The sequence below is a fragment of the Salvelinus namaycush genome, chromosome 6 (assembly GCF_016432855.1).
Source record: "Salvelinus namaycush isolate Seneca chromosome 6, SaNama_1.0, whole genome shotgun sequence".
Lineage (NCBI taxonomy): Eukaryota > Metazoa > Chordata > Actinopteri > Salmoniformes > Salmonidae > Salvelinus > Salvelinus namaycush.
Genome location: NC_052312.1, coordinates 32,035,544 through 32,060,352, shown reverse-complemented (window position 1 = coordinate 32,060,352; position 24,809 = coordinate 32,035,544). Strand labels below are relative to the sequence as shown.

The window sequence follows — 24,809 nt, the reverse complement described above, 5'->3', positions numbered from 1 at the left end:
TGTCAGTGATTGGTCAACAGTAGGGATTCGTCAATGAAGTGTTGTCATTCAGCGAGATACACGACTTGCTTTCATGCACTTTTTTTTCACTTGAGAAATATTGCATCCAATCTAAAGTTAGATGTCAAATTGCGCGACTAAAAAACGTCCAAATTAATGACTGATTTCTTGAATTGTTAGATTCATTCTGACAATTTAATTCTGGCTACGGCGTCTCAAGATGGGCACACGGTACCACTGTCGCTATTTTCTTGTTTTTCAAACCTGGGTCTTTTAAGGGAGTACGCGAGGCACGGACGCTCACTTCACCTAGCCGAGTTCTGCTAGGATCAAACCCAAGCTCTTCTGGTTTATTCTGCCCTGGGGCTCAGTCCCTAGATATATCTTGTAATGTGAGCTATGCAGTTTTCGGACATCAGAGTAGATTGTGGTCTAGTGTGTGTTCATGTCACGTGTTGTTGGTTTAATGTCTATATCCTGAGGGCATGTTGAATGTGCATTTTAATGTGTGTGTGTAGCTCGAGTGCTGCTGTTGCGTGTGTGTCCTGTCCTCTGACCCCTCTCTTCTGTCCTGCTCCTCTCTTTTAGCTGCGTCGTACACGGACAGCTCTGACGATGAGACCTCTCCTCGGGACAAGCAGCAGAAGAACTCCAAGGGCAACGGAGACTTCTGCATCAAGAACATCAAGCAGGCCGACTTCGGACGCAGGGAGATCGAGATCGCTGAGCAAGGTGGGCTAGGCATGATGTGTGGCAAGGTGGAAGATGTGTGCATACGAGTGTGAGGGAGGGAGAGAGAGGGATTCTCTGGTGTGATTATGTGTGTGTGCCTTGCTGACAGGCCATCTCCCCTAGGGCTGTTTGCTTAGTGGCGGTATGTTCCCAGCCTGTGAGAGAAACAGCAGGGGGCCGCCTGCCTTTCCCACTAATACCCAATCAAGCACTCTGTGATGGGACACTCCATCCTCTGCTGAAACCCAACAGGACACACCACTGACCACTCAGCCCTACGTGTCTGTACTGCACCACTGACAACCCACAGTCTCCCGTGTCTGTACTGCACCACTGACCACTCGCGGTCCCAAGTGTCTGTACTGCACCACTGGCCACCCACGGCCCCATGTGTCTGTACTGCGCAACTGACCACTCACCGTCCGATGTGTCTGTGCCGCACCACTGACCGCTCACAGTCCTGCGTGTCTGTACTGCACCACTGACCACTCACAGTCCCACGTGTCTGTACTGCACCACTGACCACCCACAGTCCCCCCCGTGTCTGTACTGCACCACTGACCACTCAGTCCCACTGTACTGCACCACTGACAGTCCTGCGTGTCTGTACTGCACCACTGACCACCCACAGTCCCCCCCGTGTCTGTACTGCACCACTGACCACTCAGTCCCACGTGTCTGTACTGCACCACTGAAGCTGTAAAGTCTTAAAGTAACATTTCACTTGTTTGCAATGTATGCTGTTTAAATGTATGCTGTTTAAATGCGGTGCCAAACATTGGGATGCAGGGATGATGAGTGCAATCTAGATGAGATAGTTGATGTATCAGCAGTGGGCACAGAAAATGACATATTTGACTGTTTCAATCAGAGAGGACTTAATTTTATCCATGTGAACACACGGAGCCTGCTGCCGGAATAAGAGGAATTAAAACTCCTTGCTTTTAACACACGGGCTGCAGTTGTTGCTGTGACTGAGACATGGGTCAATTGAGGACAATGAGGTTGAGCTACCAGGTTATAGCGTTCATAGAATAAACGGTGGCGGTGTGTGTGTGTGTGTTTTTACTAGGAATGATGTGCGTTTTAACCCCTGTTCAGATCTGAAAATGGGTGGTCTCGAGGTTGCATGGGTAGATAAACGCCTTCCTAAATGTCGTCCTGTACTTGTCGGTGTGCGCGATCGGCCTCCTAAGCGGAATCATTTCTAGGATTTACTTGAATCGAATTGCTGTGATCCCAATGTATTTGCTGATGGAGAATGTATTCTGCTTAGGCGATTTTTAATACATGTGTAGTCATCACCCAAGATAAGTACACCAGTAAATGCCCTGTGTAACTTACATCAGTTATTTGGACTGAAATTGTTGAGCCAACCCGGGTGTGTATTGACAGTAAATCAACTTTTGATTTGATTATTGTATCGGATCAAGAGAACGTTTGTCAGTCCGGGAGTCTTAAATATTGGTTTTAGTGTCCACATGGTAACCTACTGTACCCGTAAGAAATCCAAAATGTTACTAGAGCCATGTAATACGTGAAGGGTACGTTCTTTGAAACAATTCTCAAAATAATGATTTGTAGAGGTCCTTGGAATTTTGGATTGGTCTCGCGTACTAAACGGTGATGAATGTTGACCAAGCTTGGTGTTTCTTTAAAGATCTGTTATTGTCTGCGCTCGACTCTGGCTCCGACGAAACAAATTTGAATCAAACAGCGGTCAGGGAAATGGATCACTTCCCAGATCTTAGACCTCGAAAGGAAATGGGTTCGCTACCTGGCCAGATTCAGAAGGACAAATCTACAACCAGATTATGACGGTTATATTAACTGTAGAAACCAGGCAGAATAGAAAATGGATAAGGCCAAATCCCAACGTTATATAGACGCCGTTAATGACAACTTTACACCAGCCTCGTAAACTGTGGAACATTTAAAGGGCATTGGTTCAAAAACTCCCCATAAGGTAAAATCCTGTCGTTTTGACCTGGATATTGATGTTTTATGCTATGACCGGCAAAGGTTGCAAATTATTTCAACTTCTTTTTTCTTTTCTTTTTTCACAGTAGCCTCATCTCTGGTTAAGAAGTTACCCTATCTGCTCTGGACACTATGGCCAGTCTTTCATTAACAACTTTTACCATAGCAAAGCTATCACAAATGAACAATCTACTGTGCTTAATGAGCACAAACAAAGCAACTGGGCTGGATAACCTTCCTGTGAGATTCATAAAGGATAGTACTTGTCACTGCTAAAATGATAACACATATTGTAATCCTTTCAATTAGTAGTGGTGCAATTCCTAAGGATCTCAAAACAGCCCGGGCGGTTCCACTCCACAAGAAGAGCAGTAAAACGAATGTAGGAAACTACAGGCCCGTGTCAATCCTCAGCACCTCATCCAAAGTTGTTGAGAGATTAGTTTATAATCAATTTGAGGGATACCTTCTTGAGTACAAACTTCTTTATGAACTACAATCTGGCTTTAGAACAGCTCATTCCACTGATACTTGCCGTATCCACCTTTTTTGACCACATTAAGAAGGAAAGTGAAAAGGGGAACTATACAGGTATGGTCATGTTAGACTTGCAGAAAGCTTTTGACACTGTAGACCATGATATTCTCCTGATGAAACTGAAATGCATGGGTCTAAATGATGTAGCAGTGAATTGGTTTAGGTCTTATCTGACCAACAGAACACAAGTATGTGATGTTCTGTCAGAGGTCAAAGAAATATCCTGTGGAGTACCGCAGGGATCAATTTTAGGGCCTCTTATTTCTTATATATGTTAATGATATGCCAGATACAGTAAAGTGCAAACTCTTGCTTTATGCTGATGATTCAGACATACTGGTATCAGGGAAGTTTACATAGAGGAGACCCTGAGTAAGGAATTTCATTTTGTTAGAGATTGGTTGTCTGACAACAAATTGTCACTACATTTGGGAAAAACTGAATCGATTTTGTTTGGAACAAAACTGAGATTGCTTAGGGCTGACAAGATAACAGTGAACTGTGCAGGCAAGGAGATTGAATCTAAAACACGTGTATCTTATCTTGGTGTGTCCCTAGCTCAATCCCTTTCTGGAGACCTGATTGATGCTAAAATCATTTCTAAAATGGCAAACATAGATATTTTTTTTTATACCGTAACACTAGATATTTTACCATTAAAGTTAAGAAAGTGCTTGTCTCAACCTTGATTCGGTGTCATTTTGATTATGCTATCAAAAAAGCTGAAAAAGAGAATGCAGGTTATGCAAAATAATGTTATCAGGTATAAGCTGAATGTCCCCTCTATGGGTACAGCAGTTCCAGGAGGTGGGCTTGTTGCCTTTAGAGTCCAGAGTGGACCAACTTAATCATATGTTTGACATCTTAAATGACCGTGCCCCAGGTTACAAGAAACACCACATTGATATATGGTCTATAACCAACACAGTCACAATACCAGAGCTAGTGACATGTCTTGTAAAATCCCAAGAGTAAACAGTACCGCAAAGAGCACGTTTTTCCATACAGGCATTTGTCTATGGGATAGCCTTCCCTTGGAGGTAAAAAATAGCTTTAAAAAGCAGGCAAAGTTTTTCATTTGGACACGGCTGTCTAAGTAAGGGAAACCACTCCACTTGCCCCTTGTGCCCCCTACTGCTGGTCAGGTGTATTTATTTGAACGATCGGTATGATTTGCAATTAATAGATTGTTTTAATGTGAAATGAATATGGATGATTTTTAAGGTTAGGGAGAAGGGCAGTGAATAGTGCCGCTTTTTAGGATGTCAATATAAATGAATGTATTTATGGGGGTTTGTAATTTTGCCTGGTCTTTTAATCATTGTGTTATTGTTTTTACCATCGAGGACCACTTTGGAAATAAGTGTTTTGAATTAATGCTTTCAAGTGGTATCCTCTGGGTCCACATTGTACATTTTGTTGTACATGTCTGTTGCCCAAAATAAATTCAATTCAATATACAGCTGATATCACACAGCCCTGGCTCGGTCGGTTTTATCACACAGCCCTGGCTCGGTCGGTTTTATCACACAGCCCTGGCTCGGTAGGCCTTATCACACATGGCTCGAGCTCTGAATGTCTAGGTGACAGACCATAGACAGCACAACAGAACCCAAAGGGGAAAGATTCCACCATCTGGGAGGGTTCCCAAAGAATGTTGGCCAGCTAACTTTCATTAACCATGCTTTAACCATTTTTTTTAATTGAAATGTTTTATTGAAATTTTTATATCATTTTAAAGATTATACAGAGAAGGACGCCTTTTTGAAGTTTTGAAACAGGACCAATGGTTTTGTAATAATGTTGGGTCTGGAATAACCTGTCGGTTGCGTTGTCTCCTCCACACAGAGATGCCAGCCCTCATGGCCCTGAGGAAGAGAGCCCAGGGAGAGAAGCCGCTGGCTGGGGCCAAAGTAGTGGGCTGCACCCACATCACAGCTCAGACAGCCGTGAGTTACACACACACGCCACCATCCACCACTCAGTCCACTGTGAGTCTGCCGCTTCTGCTCAGAAAACCGCGACTCGCTGCCATACTGAATGGCGCTCGTCTTAAGACAGCTTCATGCATCTTTTAGCCGCAGGACTTTGCTTTGAACACGAACGTCTCCGTTGGCTGTGTCCTTAACTGAGCGCGCGGTCTGGTCTGTGTGTGTGTGTCGCGCAGGTGTTGATGGAGACGCTGTCTGCCCTGGGGGCTCAGTGCAGGTGGGCTGCCTGTAACATCTACTCCACGCAGAATGAGGTGGCAGCTGCTCTGGCCGAGGGAGGTGAGTGTGAACAGGGCTGCTTCATTTGAGCGCCTGTGTCGTGTGGGAGCTCGTTCTCTGTCGCGACCGCTGGCTCTGTCAGTGCCCATCAATTCAATGGTAGGATATTCATAAGAACATGCTGTATTGCTACATTTCTCTTACTCTCCCCCCCTTTCTCCATTGCTCATCTTCTCGATTCTCTCTCAGGGTTCTCTGTGTTCGCGTGGAAGGGCGAGTCGGAGGATGACTTCTGGTGGTGCATCGATCGCTGCGTCAACCTGGAGGGCTGGCAGCCCAACATGGTACGTGTCTGTCTTGTCTCCCTCAATCACTCCCGTCTCTCAGTAACGGACTGGCACCCGGACTTTGTGACAGCGTAAACGGCGCCAGTCCTTTATCCCGATCAGTTAGAGACGCGCGTTGTGTGTCCCGCCCCAGATCCTGGATGACGGCGGAGACCTGACCCACTGGATCTATAAGAAATACCCCAACATGTTCAAGAAGATCAAAGGCATCGTGGAGGAGAGCGTCACTGGAGTACACCGGTGGGTGGATCATTGCTAACCACACTACTTCATTATTAGTTGACTCATCGTCTAGACCGAGAGAAACAGTATTTTGCCACTAAGCTTCCCCCTTAGTCAGGGGTTTGTTTTGAAGCGAGTGGTCCATCCTCTATGGCCATGTCTCCATCTAGTGGCTATAACGGGTAGTGTCAGGTTTTACTGGTTATGATGCCCCTCTCTTATTGCTGCTCTGTGTATAGGTTGTACCAGCTGTCCAAGGCGGGGAAGCTGTGTGTCCCGGCCATGAATGTCAACGACTCTGTGACCAAGCAGAAGTTTGACAACCTCTACTGCTGCAGGGAGTCCATCCTGGACGGGTAGGACAACTCCGGCATGCCTGTTCAAAGCAGAAAGACCGAGGAAGATTACGTCATTGTCGTCACATATAATTGTCTTTGGGCGCTGACGGCCGGGAGTCTACGGATGACTTAAACATTTTGTCATGCTAACTTCCTGTGATTTTTGTGTTTCTTCGCTTTCCCTCCAGTCTGAAGAGGACCACTGATGTAATGTTTGGGGGAAAACAGGTGGTTGTGTGTGGATATGGAGAGGTAAGAGTCTGTCTTACCTACTGTGTATTAGTGATGGGGGGGGGGGTCGATAGTTGCATTTCGCTACATTATTTGTGGACAATATTATATTGATATTTGTATCGATAAAATAATAATACAATAATGTTTTTTGCTACTGTAGGTAGCATTAACTGTACCTGCACCAAAACTCTGCTATTTTTCCTCCTTTTTTATTTATTTATTTTCCTTTAACTAGGCAAGTCCTATAAGAAGAAATTCTTATTTTCAATGACGGCCTAGGAACAGAGGGTTAACTGCCTTGTTCAGGGGCAGAACGACAGATTTTTACCTTGTCAGCTCGGATTCGATCTTGCAACCTTTCGGTTACTAGTCCAACACTCTAACCACTAGGCTTCCTGTCGCCCCAACTGGTACTTATCATTTTTTAACTCAAATTTTACCAGGTAAGTTTACTGAGAACACATTTCTCATTTACAGCAACGACCTGGGGAAAAGTTACAGGGGGAGTAGAGGGGATGAATGAGCCAATTGGGAGTTGGGGATGATTAGGTGGCCATGATGATATGATGGCCCTATTGGGTATTTAGCCGGAACACCGGGGTTAACACCCCTGTTCTTACGATAAGTGCCATGGGGTCTTTAGTGACCACAGAGAGTCAGGACGCCCTTTTTACGTCCCATCCGAAAGACGGGACCCTACACAGGGAAATGTTCCCAATGCCTCCTACTGGCCCTTCAAACCCATTTCCAGTAGCATCTGGTCCCCCATCCAGGGACCCACCAGGATCAACCCTGTTTAGCTTCAGAGGCAAGCCAGCAGTGGGATGCTGCTGGCGATCTAAACACCTTATTATATCAAAATGGACCACCAGAGGAAACTATTTACCATCCAAGTCTATAGTAGAGCCTCCATCAGTCCTATGCCCATGTGTGTTTTTATTTGTGTATCCATAGGTGGGGAAGGGCTGCTGTGCTGCTCTCAAGGCCATGGGCTCCATCGTGTACGTCACAGAGATCGACCCCATCTGTGCCTTGCAGGCCTGGTGAGTTCAACCAATCAGAGCCTGGTACGTGAACTAATCGGCCAATGGCAGCAGGGTGAACGCGGAAGTAACGCGTTTTTCTTTCCGTCCCTGTTCAGCATGGATGGCTTCAGACTGGTGAAGCTGAATGAAGTGATCAGACAAGTGGACATTGTCATCACTTGCACAGGTGAACAATTCTCCCTTGTCCCCTCGGTCAGCACTAGATGGCCACGTTAGAACATATAAGTGGCAATAGTGTCAAAACTAATAACCAAGCGTAAGTACATGAGCTTGTTGGAGTTTAAGTCAGGGTTAGGGTTTAGATTTCTTTAAGTCAAATTTGTGGTTAAAAACCCCTGTACTCCCATCCTTTCCAGCATGGGCATAGCAACAACAACCACCTTCTCCCTACGGCTTTACTGCTTAGCTGATTCAGCCTGCACCACTCTATTCATACACACACACACTCCCAGCAGCCTAGAGGGTGACTAGACAGTAGGGTATAGGCCAGCGGTCACCAACAGGTCGATCGCAGTCTCCAAGGCATTTCTAGTCGATCACCAGACATTTCTGTCAAAAAACAACAATGATAAACGCTTGCGTACCTATTCTTTGTTTAGAGCTGTTGGTGCACTTGATTCAGCAGCCCTAGCGGCGGGAAGGCAAAAGTCTTCCCGTTCTGAGCCATTTCATGTGCCTGAAGGCAGAAGTTCGCCTAAACGGCAGGCCCATAGAGCAAATCAAGTTCACCTATAGGCCTACCGCTGGCCAATCAGAGAGCTCAGATCAGTGTCTGCACAGTTTCCTCGAGCCACAGGCTGTAAAAAGAAGCCTCGAACGCACAGCAAAGTTGATACTGTGAGATTTCTTAACTTATTAAAAACCATAACTAGAGAGAGACAACGAATACAGCAAAGAGCTGCTGTTTTTATGAGTACATGTTTGTTGTTATTCAGTACTGTCGACACTTTATTAAACACCTTTTATAAGCTATAAAATGAGCGTTCTCCCTACTCCCACTCGCGCTACAAACAGCACTGCAGCGGCAGTGAATGAGTATAGCGAAGTGTTTCCAAACGCTTGTGTTAGCGGCTTAATTTTTTTAGTATCGAGGAATATTTCACTTTCTCTGGTCATATGAGTAACAACATGAATTGGTGCGTGAGGCAGAAATAATGCAGTGCGACTTGAGTTTCGCCATCAGCTGGAAGACTGTCCCCCCCCCCCCCCCTTTTCAAATCAAATTTTGCACATGCGCCAAATACAACAGGTGTAGTAGACCTTACAGTGAAATGCTTACTTACAAGCCCTTAAACAACAATGCAATTTTAAGAAAATACCTGAATTAAAAGTAGCAAATAATTAAAGAGCAGCAGTAAAATAACAATAGCGAGGCTGTATACAGGTACCGGTACAGAGTCAATGTGCGGGGGCACAGGTTAGTCAAGGTAATATGTACATGTAGATAGAGTTATTAAAGTGACTATGCATAGAAAGTGACTATGCATAGAAAGTGACTATGCATAGAAAGTGACTATGCATAGAAAGTAACAGAGTAGCAGCAGCGTAGAAGGGGGGGCGGGCAATGCAAATAGTCTGGGTAGCCATTTGATTAGCTGGTCAGGAGTCTTATGGCTTGGGGGTAGAAGCTGTTTAGAAGCCTCTTGGACCTAGACTTGGTGCTCCAGTACCGCTTGCCGTGCGGTAGCAGAGAGAACAGTCTATGACTAGGGTGGCTGGAGTCTTGGACAATTTTTAGGGCCTTCCTCTGACACCGCCTGGTATAGAGGTCCTGGATGGCAGGAAGCTTGGCCCCGGTGGTGTACCGGGTCGCATGTACTACCCTCTGTAGTGCCTTGCGGTCGGAGGCCGAGCGGTTGCCATACCAGGCAGTGATGCAACCCGTCAGGATTCTCGGGAGGGAGGGAGAGAGGAGGGACGGTGAGAGGCAGCCTCACCGCTGCTCCGTCCCTCCCCTCAGACTAACCATAAGATGCAGGCCGTCAGTCCAGTAAAAAAGCTAATTATTATGCTCACTCAGCTGTGTCTCACAAGTAATACATCACATGATCTATTACCATTGTGATCATTCCAGAGAAGAACAACATTGGCAGGGCAATTCAAGCATAGCCAACATGCACTGATAATGTTATTGGGCCTATAGCCTACTGCACAGACCTCGTTGCTACAGAACTGTTTTTAATTGGTTAATGTTGCATAGGCTTACTTTTTTAAAGTCATGTTTAAAAATTTATATATTAAAAAAATAAACTGATCTTGACGCAAAAAATGTTGTAGACCACTGGTGTAGACATTACAGGAGTCATCTCAATCACTCCGACCTAGCAGCCATGTGCGTAGCCAGCCAGTCGGCGCTCCACGTTCAGAGTCAATCAGAGTGAAGAGTTCATTGGGCCAGACTGCATTGCCTCCCTAGTCTATTAAGCCTATTGACAGGCTGCAGTCCTCATCCACGTTCATTGAAAAAGGACAGACGGCCGTAATCACTCGTGCGAATGTGTATGTGTGCGCACACAGACCTGCACGTTCACGCACTCCGACTTAGAGGCACGCGATGCCATTCAGACACTTATTCATACTGTAGGTCAATGTGGAGACTGGATGTGGAGCCCAATGGTGCGTTCTGACGCGATCGATTTTTATCTAGTGCAGGAGATTTATTCCTAGCATCATTTGCGTAGCATATACAGCAACGTAATTCCTTTTTGAAGTCGTTATAAACGTTATAATCGGCCCGGCAAGAGGTATTGGATAGTATTCACCTCTGTCCACGTGATTTTCTCTGACGTTTCAGTGTACAGTAGTGAACATGATGATTGCGAGAGTGTAATATCGATGGCACGTTTTAATGACGTTCCCGCCACTTCAGGAAATAAGAACGTGGTGGTGAGAGAATACTTGGACCGTATGAAGAACGGCTGTATCGTCTGCAACATGGGACACTCAAACACCGAGATCGACGTGGTGAGTGAACTGTGTGTCTGTGTGTATTGGTGGGAGATGAAGGGGGGGGGGGGTGTTATTGTGACAGCTTGACTGATCGTGTGGGCGGAAGACACTGCTGTCACCAATGCTTGTCACTGTGGGGGAAGCTGTGATACGACAACGCCCCTGACCTGACGTTGGCGTAGTTATGGGTTGGCTCGCTGTGGCCTACGCCTGTCAGTTGTTATCACTGTTACTGTGACATCCTCAGGGTCATAGTGAAACTATTTTCATAGTGACTGTTGTCATAAGGGTCTGACATGAACTTTTAGGTCCACCCGCCACTGTGGCAGATTAAAAAATCTACCAGCCACTCAGATTTTTTACCAGACAAAATATTTATTTAACTTTTTTTGCCTTTTTTTTTAACGGATGAGCATGCTTTGTAATGTTTCTAAAACAATACATGTATTACTAGTAATAAGTGAAGTGGTATATTACTCAATGTTATTTCATTTTTTGTGACCTGAGTCTTAACCAAAATACCTAAGAGACGATAAAAATGTTATGCTGCCCCTTTAAGGGCGGGCGGTTACCGTGGCAACGAGGGCACTGAGCCGCTGGAGTCGAGCAGCTGGACTCGGCAGTGACTGCCTGTGATATAGAGAATCTGACTAGTAGCCGATGCCTTTGCTAGCAGCTGAAGCAAACTCAAACATTGAAAAACAACCTAGCTTGTGAACAAAACGATGTAAATAGCCATGAAACAAGGACAAAGTCTCACTTTAGAGTAAATTCGACCAACTTTGGCTTCCAGAGTGGCGCAGCGGTCTAAGGCAGTGCTTAAGGCGTCACTACAGACCTGGGTTCGATCCCAGGCTGTGTTGCAGCCGGCCGTGACTGGGAGACCCATGAGGCGGTGCACAATTGGCCCAGCGTCGTCTGGGTTAGGGAAGGGTTTGACCGGCCGGGATTTCCTTTTCCCATCTCGCTCTAGCGACTCCTTGTGGCGGGCCGGGCGCCTTCAAGCTGACTTCGGTCGCCAGCTGGACGGTGTTTCCTCCGACACATTGGTGCAGCTGGCTTCCGGATTAAGCGAGCAGTGTCAACCAAGCAGTGCGGCTTAGCAGGGTCGTGTTTCGGAGGACGCATAGCTCTCGACCTTGGCCTCTCCCGAGTCCGTAAGGGACGGCGATGGGACAAGACTGTAACTACCATTGGATATTACGAAATAAAACAATTTGACCACCTTTTTATACTTGTGCCACCGGTTCCAAAATGAGTCTTCAGCGCGGTGGACACAGCTCCCCAGCCAGGCTGTGCTCCTGCATGTTGCGCGAGTTGGGATATTATTATAGGATTTGTAGTTCTTTGTGTGATTAGCTGCCAGCTATGAAACAAAATGTCAGAAATACTGTGAAAACGGCTACTGCAGTATTTGTTCAGCTGTACATGAGCTCATACTTAACTTCTAACTCTGTTTATTTGCAAATGGGATTGACATGCTTGTGGGAGCCCTGACTAACCGCCAACGTGGCTGGTGAAACGGACATCTTACCCACTAATGCCAAAATCGATCCGCATTTGGCGGGGATTAATTTTAGGCCCTGGTTGTCGTAGTGAAACTGTTCTCGTGGTAACTGTTTCCTGTCCGTTTGTCCTCTCCTCCAGGCGAGCCTGCGGACCCCGGAGCTGACCTGGGAGAGAGTTAGGTCACAGGTGGACCACGTCATCTGGCCCGACGGCAAGCGGATAGTGCTGCTGGCAGAGGTGATCTATTATTATTATCATCATCGTCACATTAATACAAGGCTGTCTGTGACGGTAGTACCTCAGATCATTGACCCTTGTGATTTGATCTATAAATCCTCTCAACTTCCAAATAACTGTGCGTGAATAGATCCAAATGATCCATATGTAGCTGTACAACAACCCCTATCTGAGGCTGAGCCTGGTAACCAAGCAGTACGTCTACACCACAGTCCCTCTCTCATAGCGAAGAGAGACAGAGGCTCTCTCTCTCTCTCTCTCTCTCTCTCTCTCTCTCTCTATGTGTGTGTGCAGCACTCCCTTTCTCTTAGCAGAGAGAGACACAGAGGCACTCTGTGTGTGTGCAGCAGTCTCTGACAGAATGAAACCACCGTGAGAGCGAGCCAGACAGAAAGCCAGACGGAAAGCCAGACAGGCCAGGTGCTTCAGTGTGTCTGCTATTTGATCTCCTCCAGGCTATAATCAGAGAACGTTTTATTTTCCCCTCTCACTCTTCCCTCTTTTTTTTGACTCTATTCTCTCCATCTTCACTCCTGGACTCCCTCACTTCTCCTCTACTGTCTCGATCCGAGGGGCTTTTTCAAAGAGAAGTAGCTTTTTTTTGTTGTTGTTAGTTTGGTTCTCCAGAGCTCACCAGTAGCTGTGTTCTGTTCTCCGGACACTTTCTACAGAACAGGGAAGTGTGGGGCTGTCTCAGTTCCCCCGGGCAGCGTGCATACTGCATAAAGCAACAGTACGCCCCATTGTACTGTCACTGCTACTCGCAGCAAACAGGGAACTGAAACTAAAGCACCACCAAAGTGTAATTGCTACGTACTAACACAACATGTTGCAGCTCTCTGGGAAATAATGCACACTATGGCATGCTTTCTGTGCTACCGAGGAGTGTATGATGGCGGTAGTAAATGTAGATCAGTTCCTCCTCCTTGGTGAACGCTGCCTCGTTAGCAGTCTGAGCCCAGTAACAGTCCCATGTTCTCCCTCGGTTTACATGTCTGTCTGCACCACAGCTTCTGTTATTCCGAGCTTGGACTCGGCAACACTTTTTCTGACATTTGATGATGTCGATGTCAACCACACACACACACACACACACACACACAGTATCTTATCATTGAGACGGAGCTGTAGGCAGTTTTCTCTGATTCTGTGTGCCGTTTAACTGGTTGTTAACCCAATGTGTGTCTCTCGATCTGTCCTCAGGGTCGTCTGCTGAACCTAAGCTGCTCTACGGTCCCCACCTTTGTCCTGTCCATCACCGCCACCACCCAGGTACCGTGTGTTGTGCGTTTTTGTGCGATTTGTGTGTGGGATGGATCAGCGTCGGCGTGTGTGCCACTTCGTACAGTAATCTGAGCGATTAGGGTCCTGTCATTGCTCTGCCGCTGACCCCAGGGCAAGGCTGCGTGCGTCATGAGAGCGACCGTGGCGTTTCCATGGTAACAGAAGTGTGTGTGTAAGATTGACATCCGGGTCTTGTCTCATACCTCAGGCCCTGGCTCTGATAGAGCTGTACAACGCCCCGGAGGGACGTTACAAACAGGATGTCTACCTGCTGCCCAAGAAGATGGGTAAGAGGCCGAGCTCTATGTCCACACACACACACACAGACATACTCCTTCATCCCTCCTCTGTCCTCAACCCTCTGTCTCACACACACACACACACACACACTCCGTAATCCTTATTCGCTCAGGCCTCAGCCGAGGCAGCCAGTAGTCACCTGACAGCACCCGTCCGCCTGTCTGAACCTCTGACAAAACCCTTTTAGGGGAAAACATTGAGTTGAAAGGGGATCAGCCAGAATGCACAACGGACTCGGCTCAGCAAATAGAAGCGATAGATACAGTATAGGGATAGAGATGGCTTGCATGACCGTGAATATGTTTTGAAGCAGCTCTGTGCGAACTCAACCCAATCCAAGACATGGCTGCAGGGGTTGTCTATGTTCTACGTCATGATCCAAAACAAACACTGGATGTTAGTATATCAGGTCGTGTTTGTGGCATTTAGTATTTTGTTCTATTTATTTACAGTCATTGCACTGTCTGGGAAATATAGAATCCATAGTAGAACGCATCCTATTTAGAGAGGTGTGTGTGTGCGCGTGTGCGGGCTTCGTTCACTGTAGAGGTACATCTCATGGAAAGCCTGAGTGTGCATGCGTACGTGTGTGTCTGCAGCTGGCAGCGTAGCCGGGTCTCTGCTGGAGTAAAAGCAGGGAGAACGAGAGGCTCAATATAGGTCAGCCTGTCAGACCCTGCTGCTAAGCTCACTGCACCTTCACTGACGGAGAGGGAGGGAGAGACCGGGACAGGAGAAGCAGCCCCAGTGCGTTCAGCTAAACCCACACAAACAAATAAATGAGTAAATAACCAACAGCCCCGTGTCCTTGCAGGCTAGAGTAACTAGGCGCTCTCGTCCCACTCCTTTTTCTGTCTCTATCCATCTTTCTCTCGCGCTCTTTTTTTCTCTCTCTCGCTCTTTCTCTCCTCTACTCCCTCCTGTATTATTCCAGATGAGTATGTGGCCAGTCTTCACCTGCCCACGTTCGATGCCCACCTCACAGAGCTGAGTGACGAGCAGGCCAAGTACCTGGGCTTGAACAAGAACGGGCCCTTCAAGCCAAACTACTACAGGTAAACATTAACACCCGAATGCTTCGATTGCCTGCTAATATTGTACGTCACATACGCTGAGTATACCAAACATTAGGAACACCTTCCTGATATTGAGTTCCACCCCCCCTTGCCCTCAGAACAGCCTCAATTCGTCAGGGCATGGACTCTACAAGGTTTGAAAGTGTTACACAGGGTTGCTGGCCCATGTTAACTCCAATGCTTCCCACTGTTGTGTCAATGTTGTCAAATTGGCTGGATGTCCTTTGGGTGGTGGACCATTCTTGATACACACGGCAAACTGTTGAGCGTGAACCCAGCAGCGTTGCAGTTCAAATCCAATAAAATTGATTTATAAAGACCTTCTTACATCAGCTGATATCTCAAAGTGCTGTACAGAAACCCAGCCCAAAACCCCCAAAACAGCAAGCAATGCAGGTGTAGAAGCACGGTGGCTAGGAAAAACTCCCTAGAAAGGCCAGAACCTAGGAAGAAACCTAGAGAGGAACCAGGCTATGAGGGGTGGCCAGTCCTCTTCTGGCTATGCCGGGTGGAGACCACGGCCAGGTGGACTGGGGACAGCAAGGAGTCATCAGGCCAGGTAGTCCTGAGGCATGGCAGAACCCGTTGCACCTGGCACCTACTACCATACCCCGTTCAAAGGCACTTAAATCCTTTGTCTTGCCCTTTCACCCTCTGAATGGCACACATACACAAGCCATGCCTCAATTGCTTAAAAATCCTTCTTTAACCTGACTCCTCTCCTTCATCTACACTGCTTGAAGTGAAATCAATAAGGGATTGTAGCTTTCACCTGGATGCACCTGGTCAGTCTGTCATGGAAAGAGCAGGTGTTCTTAATGTTTTGTCTACTCTGTGTATATCTTTTGTGGTGTTATTGCAAAGGTGTAATGTTATAAATACAGTTATCAGAGTTATAATGAGAAATCAATCAATCAAATGTATTTATAAAGCCCTTTTTACATCAGCCAATGTCACAAAGTGCTGTACAGAAACCCAGCCTAAAACCCCAAACGGCAAGCAATGCAGATGTAGAAGCACGGTAAGACGGCCATGCCGGTAGGGAGATGCTTGGTAGAGAGAGATCCACAGTGCAAGATTGTTACTACATGATTTGACATTTCGTTTCCCCCCCCCCCCCAAAGGTATTAAACCAACTCTGAAATGAAGAAAATACCATGGCTCCAAAAATCGTACAGAACCAAGAAGAAAGGAGAGAGGAGGACGGAATAGTCACACACCTGCTTTTTACAAGAGGGGAGGAGCTGTGTGCTAATTGCTCAGAGTGGAGGGCGTGGCTTACCTGCGCTTTGGCAGTGTTTTATTTATTTCCGCTAGAATAATGTAACTCTAACCTTTTTTGAGCTGCTCCTGCCATTTTGGGCTCCTTAGCAAGCGTCTCCTGGAGATTTCATCGTCTTCTCTAAGCTACTTGTCTGTCTGTCAGTCGTACGTAAACTCCGTTGCGAGTTCTTTTTATTGTTCGTTTAAAAACTAATGAAGACTTAATGAAGAAAAACAAATGTACAAAAAAATCTCTGTGTGAATGAAAGATGACCTCTGAAGATTTAGGGATGGACGTGTGGTTCATGTCCTGTTGTCTGTCTTTACCTACTCTTGATTTTTGTTTTGTTTTCAAAGATCAATTGAAAGGGATTAGATGAAGAGGTGGGAGGGGGGAGGTCATTGGGTCCAATCATGTCCTGTCTTTGATCATTTGATTCAGATTTATTCTCTGTCCTTGTTTTTAAGTATGTTTTAATGCGTTTGTTCTCCTATTCCCCCCCAATCAAACTGGACAGTGACAGGTGTGGGGGCGGGGTCTTTCCCTGTGATTGGTTGGGACCTCTCTCCCGCACCTATCACTCAAACACAGTGAATCCATCTCAGCTCCCTGTACCACAGCCTCTCAATAATGAACTATGTTCTTCAGCTCCCAAACTGCTCACATGATGCTAGTGTTATATGAAAAGTATTTTGCCGACCAGAGTTTATGACATCCATCCACGATGTCCGGAGCTAGATTCTCCTTTCAAAGCATTGTACTGTATTATAAACTGAGTAGTTCGAGCCCTGAATGTTGATTGGCTGAAAGCCGTGGTATATCAGACCGTATACCACCATTGCAAAACATTTATTTTTACTGTTCTAATTATGTTGGTAACCAGTTTATAATAGCATTAAGGCACCTCAGGGGTTTGTGGTATATTGGAAATGTACCAGGCACTCTGCGTTGTGTTGTACTCAAGAACAGCCCTTAACACAGGTATATTGGCCATATACCACAAACTCCCTCGTACCTTATTGCTTAATTAGAGGCATGACAGGTATGGGAGATCATTACAAGGGGATATATTTATGTAGAAATGTCGATTTTTATATCTTTCCTCCACCCATCTAATATCTTACCTTTGAAATTAAACATCTGTCTCGTTATAAAGATAAGCAATTAAATGTTATGATAAATGTTCTGGATGATTTTTTTGAAAACTGTGACAGACTATTTCAGTGAGATACCAAATGTACGGCCAGGCTGGTAGTAGTTTCTTTGGCCAAGTCCTCAATAGTAAGCTGCCGTAAGCAAACCTGTACAGTAATTACAGCGTTAAAACCAATTAGCCATTGTCGGGCGTTAGTTGTGATTTTAACAGCAGTGAGGCTATAGCTTGATGACTGGGTCATTACATATGCTTGTAATTAGTTGGGGACCTACATTTCACACGTTCCAAAAAAGAGTCACCACTTCAGACATCAGTTTACCTCATTGTTCCAATTTATTATGCATTTCTGATAAAAGGTCATAGTCACCTTATAAATGTCCAAGATTTGGTGTCTTCGTTAGTTTGAGTTTTTCTGTTGAGGGCCAAACTCCTCTGGTACGATTATTAGTCCGGCTTCATTTCCTCAACGTTTTTAGATTCAGCTTTGTTAGAAATCCCAGCGGTTAGGGTTTTCACCTGAACCAAAAGCCCGTACTACAAGCCAGCTGGGAGGAACCAGCTTTTCTTCTCATTTTTTGATGTATTTTTTTTTTTACATCGTATAGAACGGACTTAAATCCCTGAGAACATACACCCATATGCTCCCATGTTAATTATGCCCATACTATACATTCTAAAATGTCACTGTGTTCATGTCATACTCGTGAGCTACCATTTTATTCCCCAGCCTCCATAATAACCATCTTCCAAGTCGGAGGCCCCCTCTGTGTGACCATCCATACAACCCATATTTCTGTTTGTCTGACATTTTAGAACATGATTCTTGTGCTGATTATCTCATCTGTTAGAGTGGTTTATCGTGTCTGACCGTGTGAGCCAGTGAGCGAGTGAGTGAGTGTGTGTTAGGCTCATGTGTAGTAGGACATGGTTGCTTCGATGCCGTTGTCTCAGGATCATAGCCCGTGCGTTCCGGGGGTGAAAGAGCATTAGTCGGTCCAATAGCTGCATCACGTGGGCAGGGTTAACGCCAGCATCTTGTATGGTTAACTCAAAAGTATAGGAATTACAGCATATCAACTCTTGTATTTATTGTTCGCAAATCCACAGTCAGTACAAATGGAAAATTCTTCTCAAATTTTTAAGTTGTCGGAACAATGTTTAAATATTGCAAGTGATAATGATAGATGAGCAATAATAGATCTGTAATCTTAAAGAATAAAAATGTCATTGTATCAACCTTTCTCGTCTAATATATGATGTGCTGTATTTTTATTCATTTTCATGTATTTTCTTGAATATACCTACATTTGGATAGAAAGATTGCTACCAATGCCTATTAAGCATATATGGTTGCGTTTACACAGGCAGCCCAATTCTGAGACTTTGCCACTAAATGCTTTTAACCGATCAGACCTTATATCAATTATTGGGCAAAAGATAAGTATTGGGCTGCCTGAGTTACTGATTTCCCATGGCCTTGAGGCATCTCTAGACTCTGGCCGATCTGATAGATGAGAGGATGACTGCCTGCTGCTGCTGGGAGCTCAAAGAAAGCTAGACATCAGTAATGACACCACTTGAGAGAGGAAGAGAGGATGTTATGTGAAGTGCTCGAAACAAAGTATTATCATTGTGAACGAGGGCGTTTCAATACAGCTTGGATGATTTGAGCACAAGGCACTGGTACCAGTGTTTGGCTAAGTTTTACAGGATGGGTTTAGGTTATGTTCCCTCAATCTTATTTACAAGCCGTGTGTCCTAGAAGACTTATTACTGCAGTTGTGAAGAACACGTGCTTCTAACATTAACACTGGTTATTAAGTGACTCAACATGATAGATTGTGTCCATGTGAATTATGTTCTCAGAACTCGTAAGTTTGGATACTTACTCGGTCACGGGGCTATAATTGGGGTATGTGCTCAGATTAAATGGATTACTGTGTTGCCAGATGACACAGTGACGGGGTGACACTGGGTGTGTCGAGAGCACTTGAAAGCAGCTGTTGTCGCCACTCAGTCACAGTCGTAGTGCGTGACCTAATCAGAGTGCACCCACTCAGCTACAGAGTGTCTGCTGAAGCACACACGCAATCAGATGTTGACTGCCTTTTATCCCGTTCATGCTACACACGCACTGAGGCAAGGCAATCTACTTCAAGCAGCCCCCTGCTACAGTCACTAATCAATAATTCACTCAGTTCACTGTGGTGGGATGAGAATGACCGTGGAGTGGTCTAGGTCTAGTCTGTCGTCACCCCTCTCCGACCCCTACATTACCACCACTCGATGTGGCAGCCTGCCTCAAGGGATGGATGTTTTGGGGGGAATATTAAATTCCCTCTAGAGCAGTGTTCTTCAATCATGATCCTGGAAGCAGGCTTTTGTTCTGGCCCAGCAATAACATACCCGATTCGACCAAATAGACATCAAACTCTTGATTAATTTAATCCGGTTTGTTACTAGGCTGGTATAAAATAATTTTATTGACTCATAGGTTTTGTGTCTTATCTCAGGTCTTGGATTGATTGAAATGCCCACTCTGACTAAGGTGTGGAGGATATCAGGATACGACAGATAGTCTATACACAATCCAGTCATTCTGACAGAACAAGATGGATTAAACAGCTGTGTGAACACGAAATGGTTACATTCAAGTACATAGATACAATTGAATAGCCTATCAATACTAAGCTATAATAGCAAATGTTTCATTTAAATCCACCGAAACGGACAATGTTTCTAATGTAGGTGCCATTATGGAACACACAGCATCAGCACCAATTCATTGACCGCATTAGAACATTCGCATACTCTACTCTACGGATTCACTCGCGGGTAAGACCAACCCGCCAGTCACCATTTACAGTAGAAGTTAACCCCGCCCTCTCTGGCGTCCAGTCAACCAATCACACGAACGGGGACGGGTTTCCTGAACTTGAAATACTGAAATTTGTTACAATTTGTCAGGCTCGAACCTTACCGGAATGCACGAGCTGCAGAAAAAGTGAACGAACCAACACAGAAAGATGCAGGCAGACGAAATGGAGGTACCTATCATTAATAACATTAACAATAACTGCAACAAACAAAGGCCTCTGCCGAATGGGAGATATGTGTTCATGAATCTGCTGAAGGATTGGGAGGTAAAGCCAGTTTGTAGCTACTCGTTGAGCCAGTAAAGAGGGGTCCATGTCCGTGTGGTTTGTTGTTGCTGGGGAGCTTTAAATGCCCTTTTGCTACAGAGCCGCTTTTGAAAGCATGCAGCCCAGGTTGTTATTTTGGTGACAGAGCAAGTGGATGCTATAAATACCGTAAGTTTATGGTTAATTCTGAACGTGGCAAATACAGGTAGCTAATGTGATTGTCAATGTCCAGTACGTTTTGTGGTCGAATCTTATCTTGCAGCTGCCGCCTGTGCATTTGTGCATGACATAGTAGACCGGTGTCAGATTGGCAAATATACAGTAGGTTTATGTACACAGTATTGATGTTGGGGATATAATAATAATAAGAAATCATTTGGTGTGTACTTATTTGTCCCATATGCTCGGGCAGCAGCCTATATGTAGATATGCCAGTGTGTGAATCAATCAATTTTTTGAATTGCATTTATTTGTCAGTGCAGAAGAGTGGATTTGAAATTGATAGAATAAGGCATAGGCTATTAGCTAGTTTCTCAATTATTACATATTAAGATGTAATTACTAACTGGATATTTTTTATTAAACACACTAATCGGTTTTCAAAATGTTTCTCTAATTATATTGTTCCACTATTGCCTGTAGTTGCTTTCAAGTAAACATGCTTGACATTATGCTCCATACTACTAGGCTACAGTATATAGTTGTTCTCATAACTCATTCATTCAGCCATTAAAAAATGAATACAAATCAATTGTATTTTGGATTCATGTCTTGGCAGTGTAACCCAGATCCAGACTAGGTTGCCTAGCCCTGCTAGTGGGTGAACTGTGGTGGTGGGTAACCTACATCTATCCAGTGAAATCACACCAAACATATCCTGGATCGTGTTTGTTGGGCATATTATATGGTGGGGTTGGAAAATTATACAAATAAAAAGGAATTGGAGCATATTTCCCCTCCAGCCTCAAGCTTTCCAGGACAGGGGTGGGGGGTGGGGGGGGGGGTTCAATGCTGGTTGACGGGCATGAAATAAACACATGAAACCTCATCTCCACACTGGTGAAATCTAAAGGATCCAGTTGGCTCATTTCTTTACCAATGGCTTCTTTTAAGCAGGCTAATGCGTCTGTAAACAGAACTCGGTGTAGTCAAGTAGCAAAGACTCCGTTCAGTGCTCAAACCACACAATGTACGCCAAAGTCATCATAGCCGATATGAGATATGATCGTCCCACTTAATTCTATTGCTTTGTCCAGGCTATTCCTCATGTGATCTGTGTTAGAGTTGAATATTGCATTGGCCCATTGGCTTGGCTGGCTGGCTGGCTTCGGTCATAGGTTATTTTTAACATATGCTTATATGAGAAGAGGGGGGATGGGGGCTGGTGGGGATTTTGACGGGATGCCCAGTGTTTGCACACACTGACGGTGGAGCGCAGGGTTCACTGTGCCAGTGTGGAAGGAAGGGTAGTGTTCATAGCAAGCTGGAGGGGGTGGGGGGAGAGAGAGAATTGTTGATGCCAATGGGTAGCCGAGTGAGAGAGACCAAATTCCCCACTCTCCTTCAAACAAACATGCTCTATTGAGAGCAGTAACAACACAAACCTTAGTTTCCCCGTGCAACAGACACAACCTTCTGGCATCCTCTCATCTCCTCTGCGGGGGACTAAGCCAATCAGACACTAGGATTGATGCCTGTGTTTAATTATTATCCCAATCACAATCGTGAGCTGAAGTTAAAATGTGGTTTCTAATCAAATCAAATCAAATGTTATTTGTCACATGCGCCGAATACAACAGGTGTAGACCGTACAGTGAAATGCTTACTTACAAGCCGTTAACCAACAACGCAGTTTTAAGAAAGTATTTACTAAAATGAACCGAAGTAAATAAATAAATAAGAACATAGAAAAATAACAAATAATTAAAGAGCAACAATAAAATAACAGTAACGAGGCTATATACAGGGGGTACCGGTACAGAGTCATTGAGCGGGGGCACGGGTTAGTCGAGGTAATTAAGGTAATCTATCTCTACAGTACCAGTCCAAAGTTTGGATACACCTACTCATTCAAGGGTTTTTCTTTATTTTCACTATTTTCTACATTGTAGAAAAGTAGTGAAGACATAAAAATCTGTCAAATGTATTTATAAAGCCCTTCTTACATCAGCTGATGTCACAAAGTGCTGTACAGAAACCCAGCCTAAAACCCCAAACAGCAAGCAATGCAGGTGTAGAAGCACGGTGGCTAGGAAAAACTCCCTAGAAAGGCCAGAACCTAGGAAGAAACCTAGAGAGGAACCAGGCTATGAGGGGTGGCCAGTCCTCTTCTGGCTATGCCGGGTGGAGATTATAACAGAACATGGCCAAGATGTTCAAATGTTCATAGATGATCAGCAGGGTTAAATAATAATAATCACAGGGGTTGTCGAGGGTGCAACAGGTCAGCACCTCAGGAGTAAATGTCAGTTGGCTTTTCATAGCCGATCATAGCCGTCTGGAAATATGGCTGAATATAAACAGTGTAGTTATTCGCTCCGCAAGGCAATCAAACAAGCGAAATGCCGGTACAGGGACAAGGTGGAGTCGCAATTCAACGGCTCGGACACGAGACATATGTGGCAGGGTCTACAGGAAATCACGGACTACAAAAACAAAAACAGCCATGTCACGGACACCGATGTCTTGCTTCAAGACAAACTAAACACCTTCTTTGCCTGATTTGAGGATAATACAGTGCCACCGTTGCGGCTCGCTAACAAAGACCGCGGTCCCCCCCCTCTCCTTCTCAGTGGCTGACGTGAGTAAAACTTTTAAACTTGTTAACCTCGCAAGGCTGCTGGCCCAGACGGCATCCCTAGCCGCGTCCTCAGAGCATGCGCAGACCAGCTGGCTGGTGTGTTTACAGACATATTCAATCGCTCCCTATCCCAGTCTGCTTCCCCAAATGCTTCAAGATGGCCACCATTGTTCCTGTACCCAAGAAGGCAAAGATAACTGAACTAAATGACTACCACCCCATAGCACTCACTTCTGTCATCATAAAGTGCTTTGAGAGGCTAGTCAAGGATCATATAACCACCACGTTACCGGCCACCCTAGACCCACTTCAGTTTGCATACCGCCCCAATAGGTCCACAGATGACGCAATAGCCATCACACTGCACACTGCCCTATCCCATCTGGACAAAAATAATACCTATGTAAGAATGCTGTTTATTGACTACAGCTCAGCATTCAACACCATAGTACCCTCCAAGCTCATCATCAAACTGGAGGCCCTGGGTCTCAACCACGCCCTGTGCAACTGGGTCCTGGACTTTCTGATGGGCTGCCACCAGGTGGTGAAGGTAGGAAACAACATCTCCACTTCGCTGACCCTCAACACTGGGGCCCCACAAGGGTGTGTGTTCAGCCCTCTCCTGTATTCCCTGTTACCCACGACTGCGTGGCCATGCAGGCATCCAACTCAATAATCAAGTTTGCAGACGACACAACAGTAAAGGGCCTGATCACCAACAATGACGAGACAGCCTACAGGGAGGAGGTGAGGGCACTCGAGTCAGGAAAACAACCTCTCACTCAACGTCAACAAAACAAAGGAGATGATTGTGGACTTCAGGAAACAGCAGAGGGAGCACCCCCCTATCCACATCAAAGGGACAGCAGTGGAGAAGGTGGAAAGTTTTAAGTTCCTGGGTGTACACATCACAGACAAACTGAAATGGTCCACCCACACAGTGGTGAAGAAGGCGCAACACCGCCTCTTCAACCTCAGGAGGCTGAAGAAATTTGGCTTGTCACCCAAAACACTGACAAACTTTTACAGATGCACAATCGAGAGCATCCTGTCGGGCTGTATCACAGCCTGGTACGGCAACTGCACCGCCCTCAAACACAAGGCTCTCCAGAGGGTGGTGCAGTCTGCACAACGCATCTGCGGGGGCAAACTACCTGCCTTCCATGACACCTACAACACCCGATGTCACAGGAAGGCCAAAAAGATCATCAAGGACAACAACCACCTGAGCCACTGCCTGTTCACACCTCTATCATCCAGAAGGGGAGGTCAGTACAGGTGCATCAAAGCTAAGACCGAGAGATTGAAAAACAGCTTCTATCTCAAGGCCATCAGACTGCTAAACAGAAATCATTAACTCAGAGAGGCTGCTGCTGACATTGTTACCCAATCACTGGACACTAATAAATGGATAACTAGTCACTTTAAATAATGCCACTTTAATA

The 24,809-nt window shown here is 45.5% G+C and overlaps 2 protein-coding genes across 4 annotated transcripts in view; both read left to right on the top strand.

Annotated features, from left to right (window-relative positions):
• LOC120049878 (putative adenosylhomocysteinase 3) overlaps positions 1–18,661 on the top strand; it is a 44,688-nt gene extending 26,027 nt beyond the window's left edge. The window contains exons 3-17 of one of the 2 annotated variants that reach the window (XM_038996356.1): positions 589–732; positions 5,098–5,198; positions 5,417–5,519; positions 5,709–5,803; positions 5,940–6,046; positions 6,268–6,384; positions 6,555–6,618; positions 7,555–7,643; positions 7,742–7,812; positions 10,516–10,610; positions 12,243–12,341; positions 13,545–13,613; positions 13,834–13,912; positions 14,860–14,980; positions 16,126–18,661. In XM_038996356.1, coding sequence (XP_038852284.1) covers positions 589–732; positions 5,098–5,198; positions 5,417–5,519; positions 5,709–5,803; positions 5,940–6,046; positions 6,268–6,384; positions 6,555–6,618; positions 7,555–7,643; positions 7,742–7,812; positions 10,516–10,610; positions 12,243–12,341; positions 13,545–13,613; positions 13,834–13,912; positions 14,860–14,980; positions 16,126–16,132 — 1,361 coding nt within the window. In that variant the 3' untranslated portion in view covers positions 16,133–18,661. Of the gene's footprint in view, positions 1–588; positions 733–5,097; positions 5,199–5,416; positions 5,520–5,708; positions 5,804–5,939; positions 6,047–6,267; positions 6,385–6,554; positions 6,619–7,554; positions 7,644–7,741; positions 7,813–10,515; positions 10,611–12,242; positions 12,342–13,544; positions 13,614–13,833; positions 13,913–14,859; positions 14,985–16,125 lie in introns of those variants that run through there. The other variant, XM_038996357.1, reaches the window with a different exon arrangement.
• A 1,710-nt stretch (positions 18,662–20,371) lies between these two features.
• LOC120049875 (striatin-interacting protein 1 homolog) overlaps positions 20,372–24,809 on the top strand; it is a 39,878-nt gene continuing 35,440 nt past the window's right edge. Inside the window, exon 1 of one of the 2 annotated variants that reach the window (XM_038996350.1) lies at positions 20,372–20,468. In XM_038996350.1, the coding sequence (XP_038852278.1) occupies positions 20,448–20,468 (21 nt within the window). In that variant the 5' untranslated portion in view covers positions 20,372–20,447. Of the gene's footprint in view, positions 20,469–20,679; positions 20,733–24,809 lie in introns of those variants that run through there. The other variant, XM_038996353.1, reaches the window with a different exon arrangement.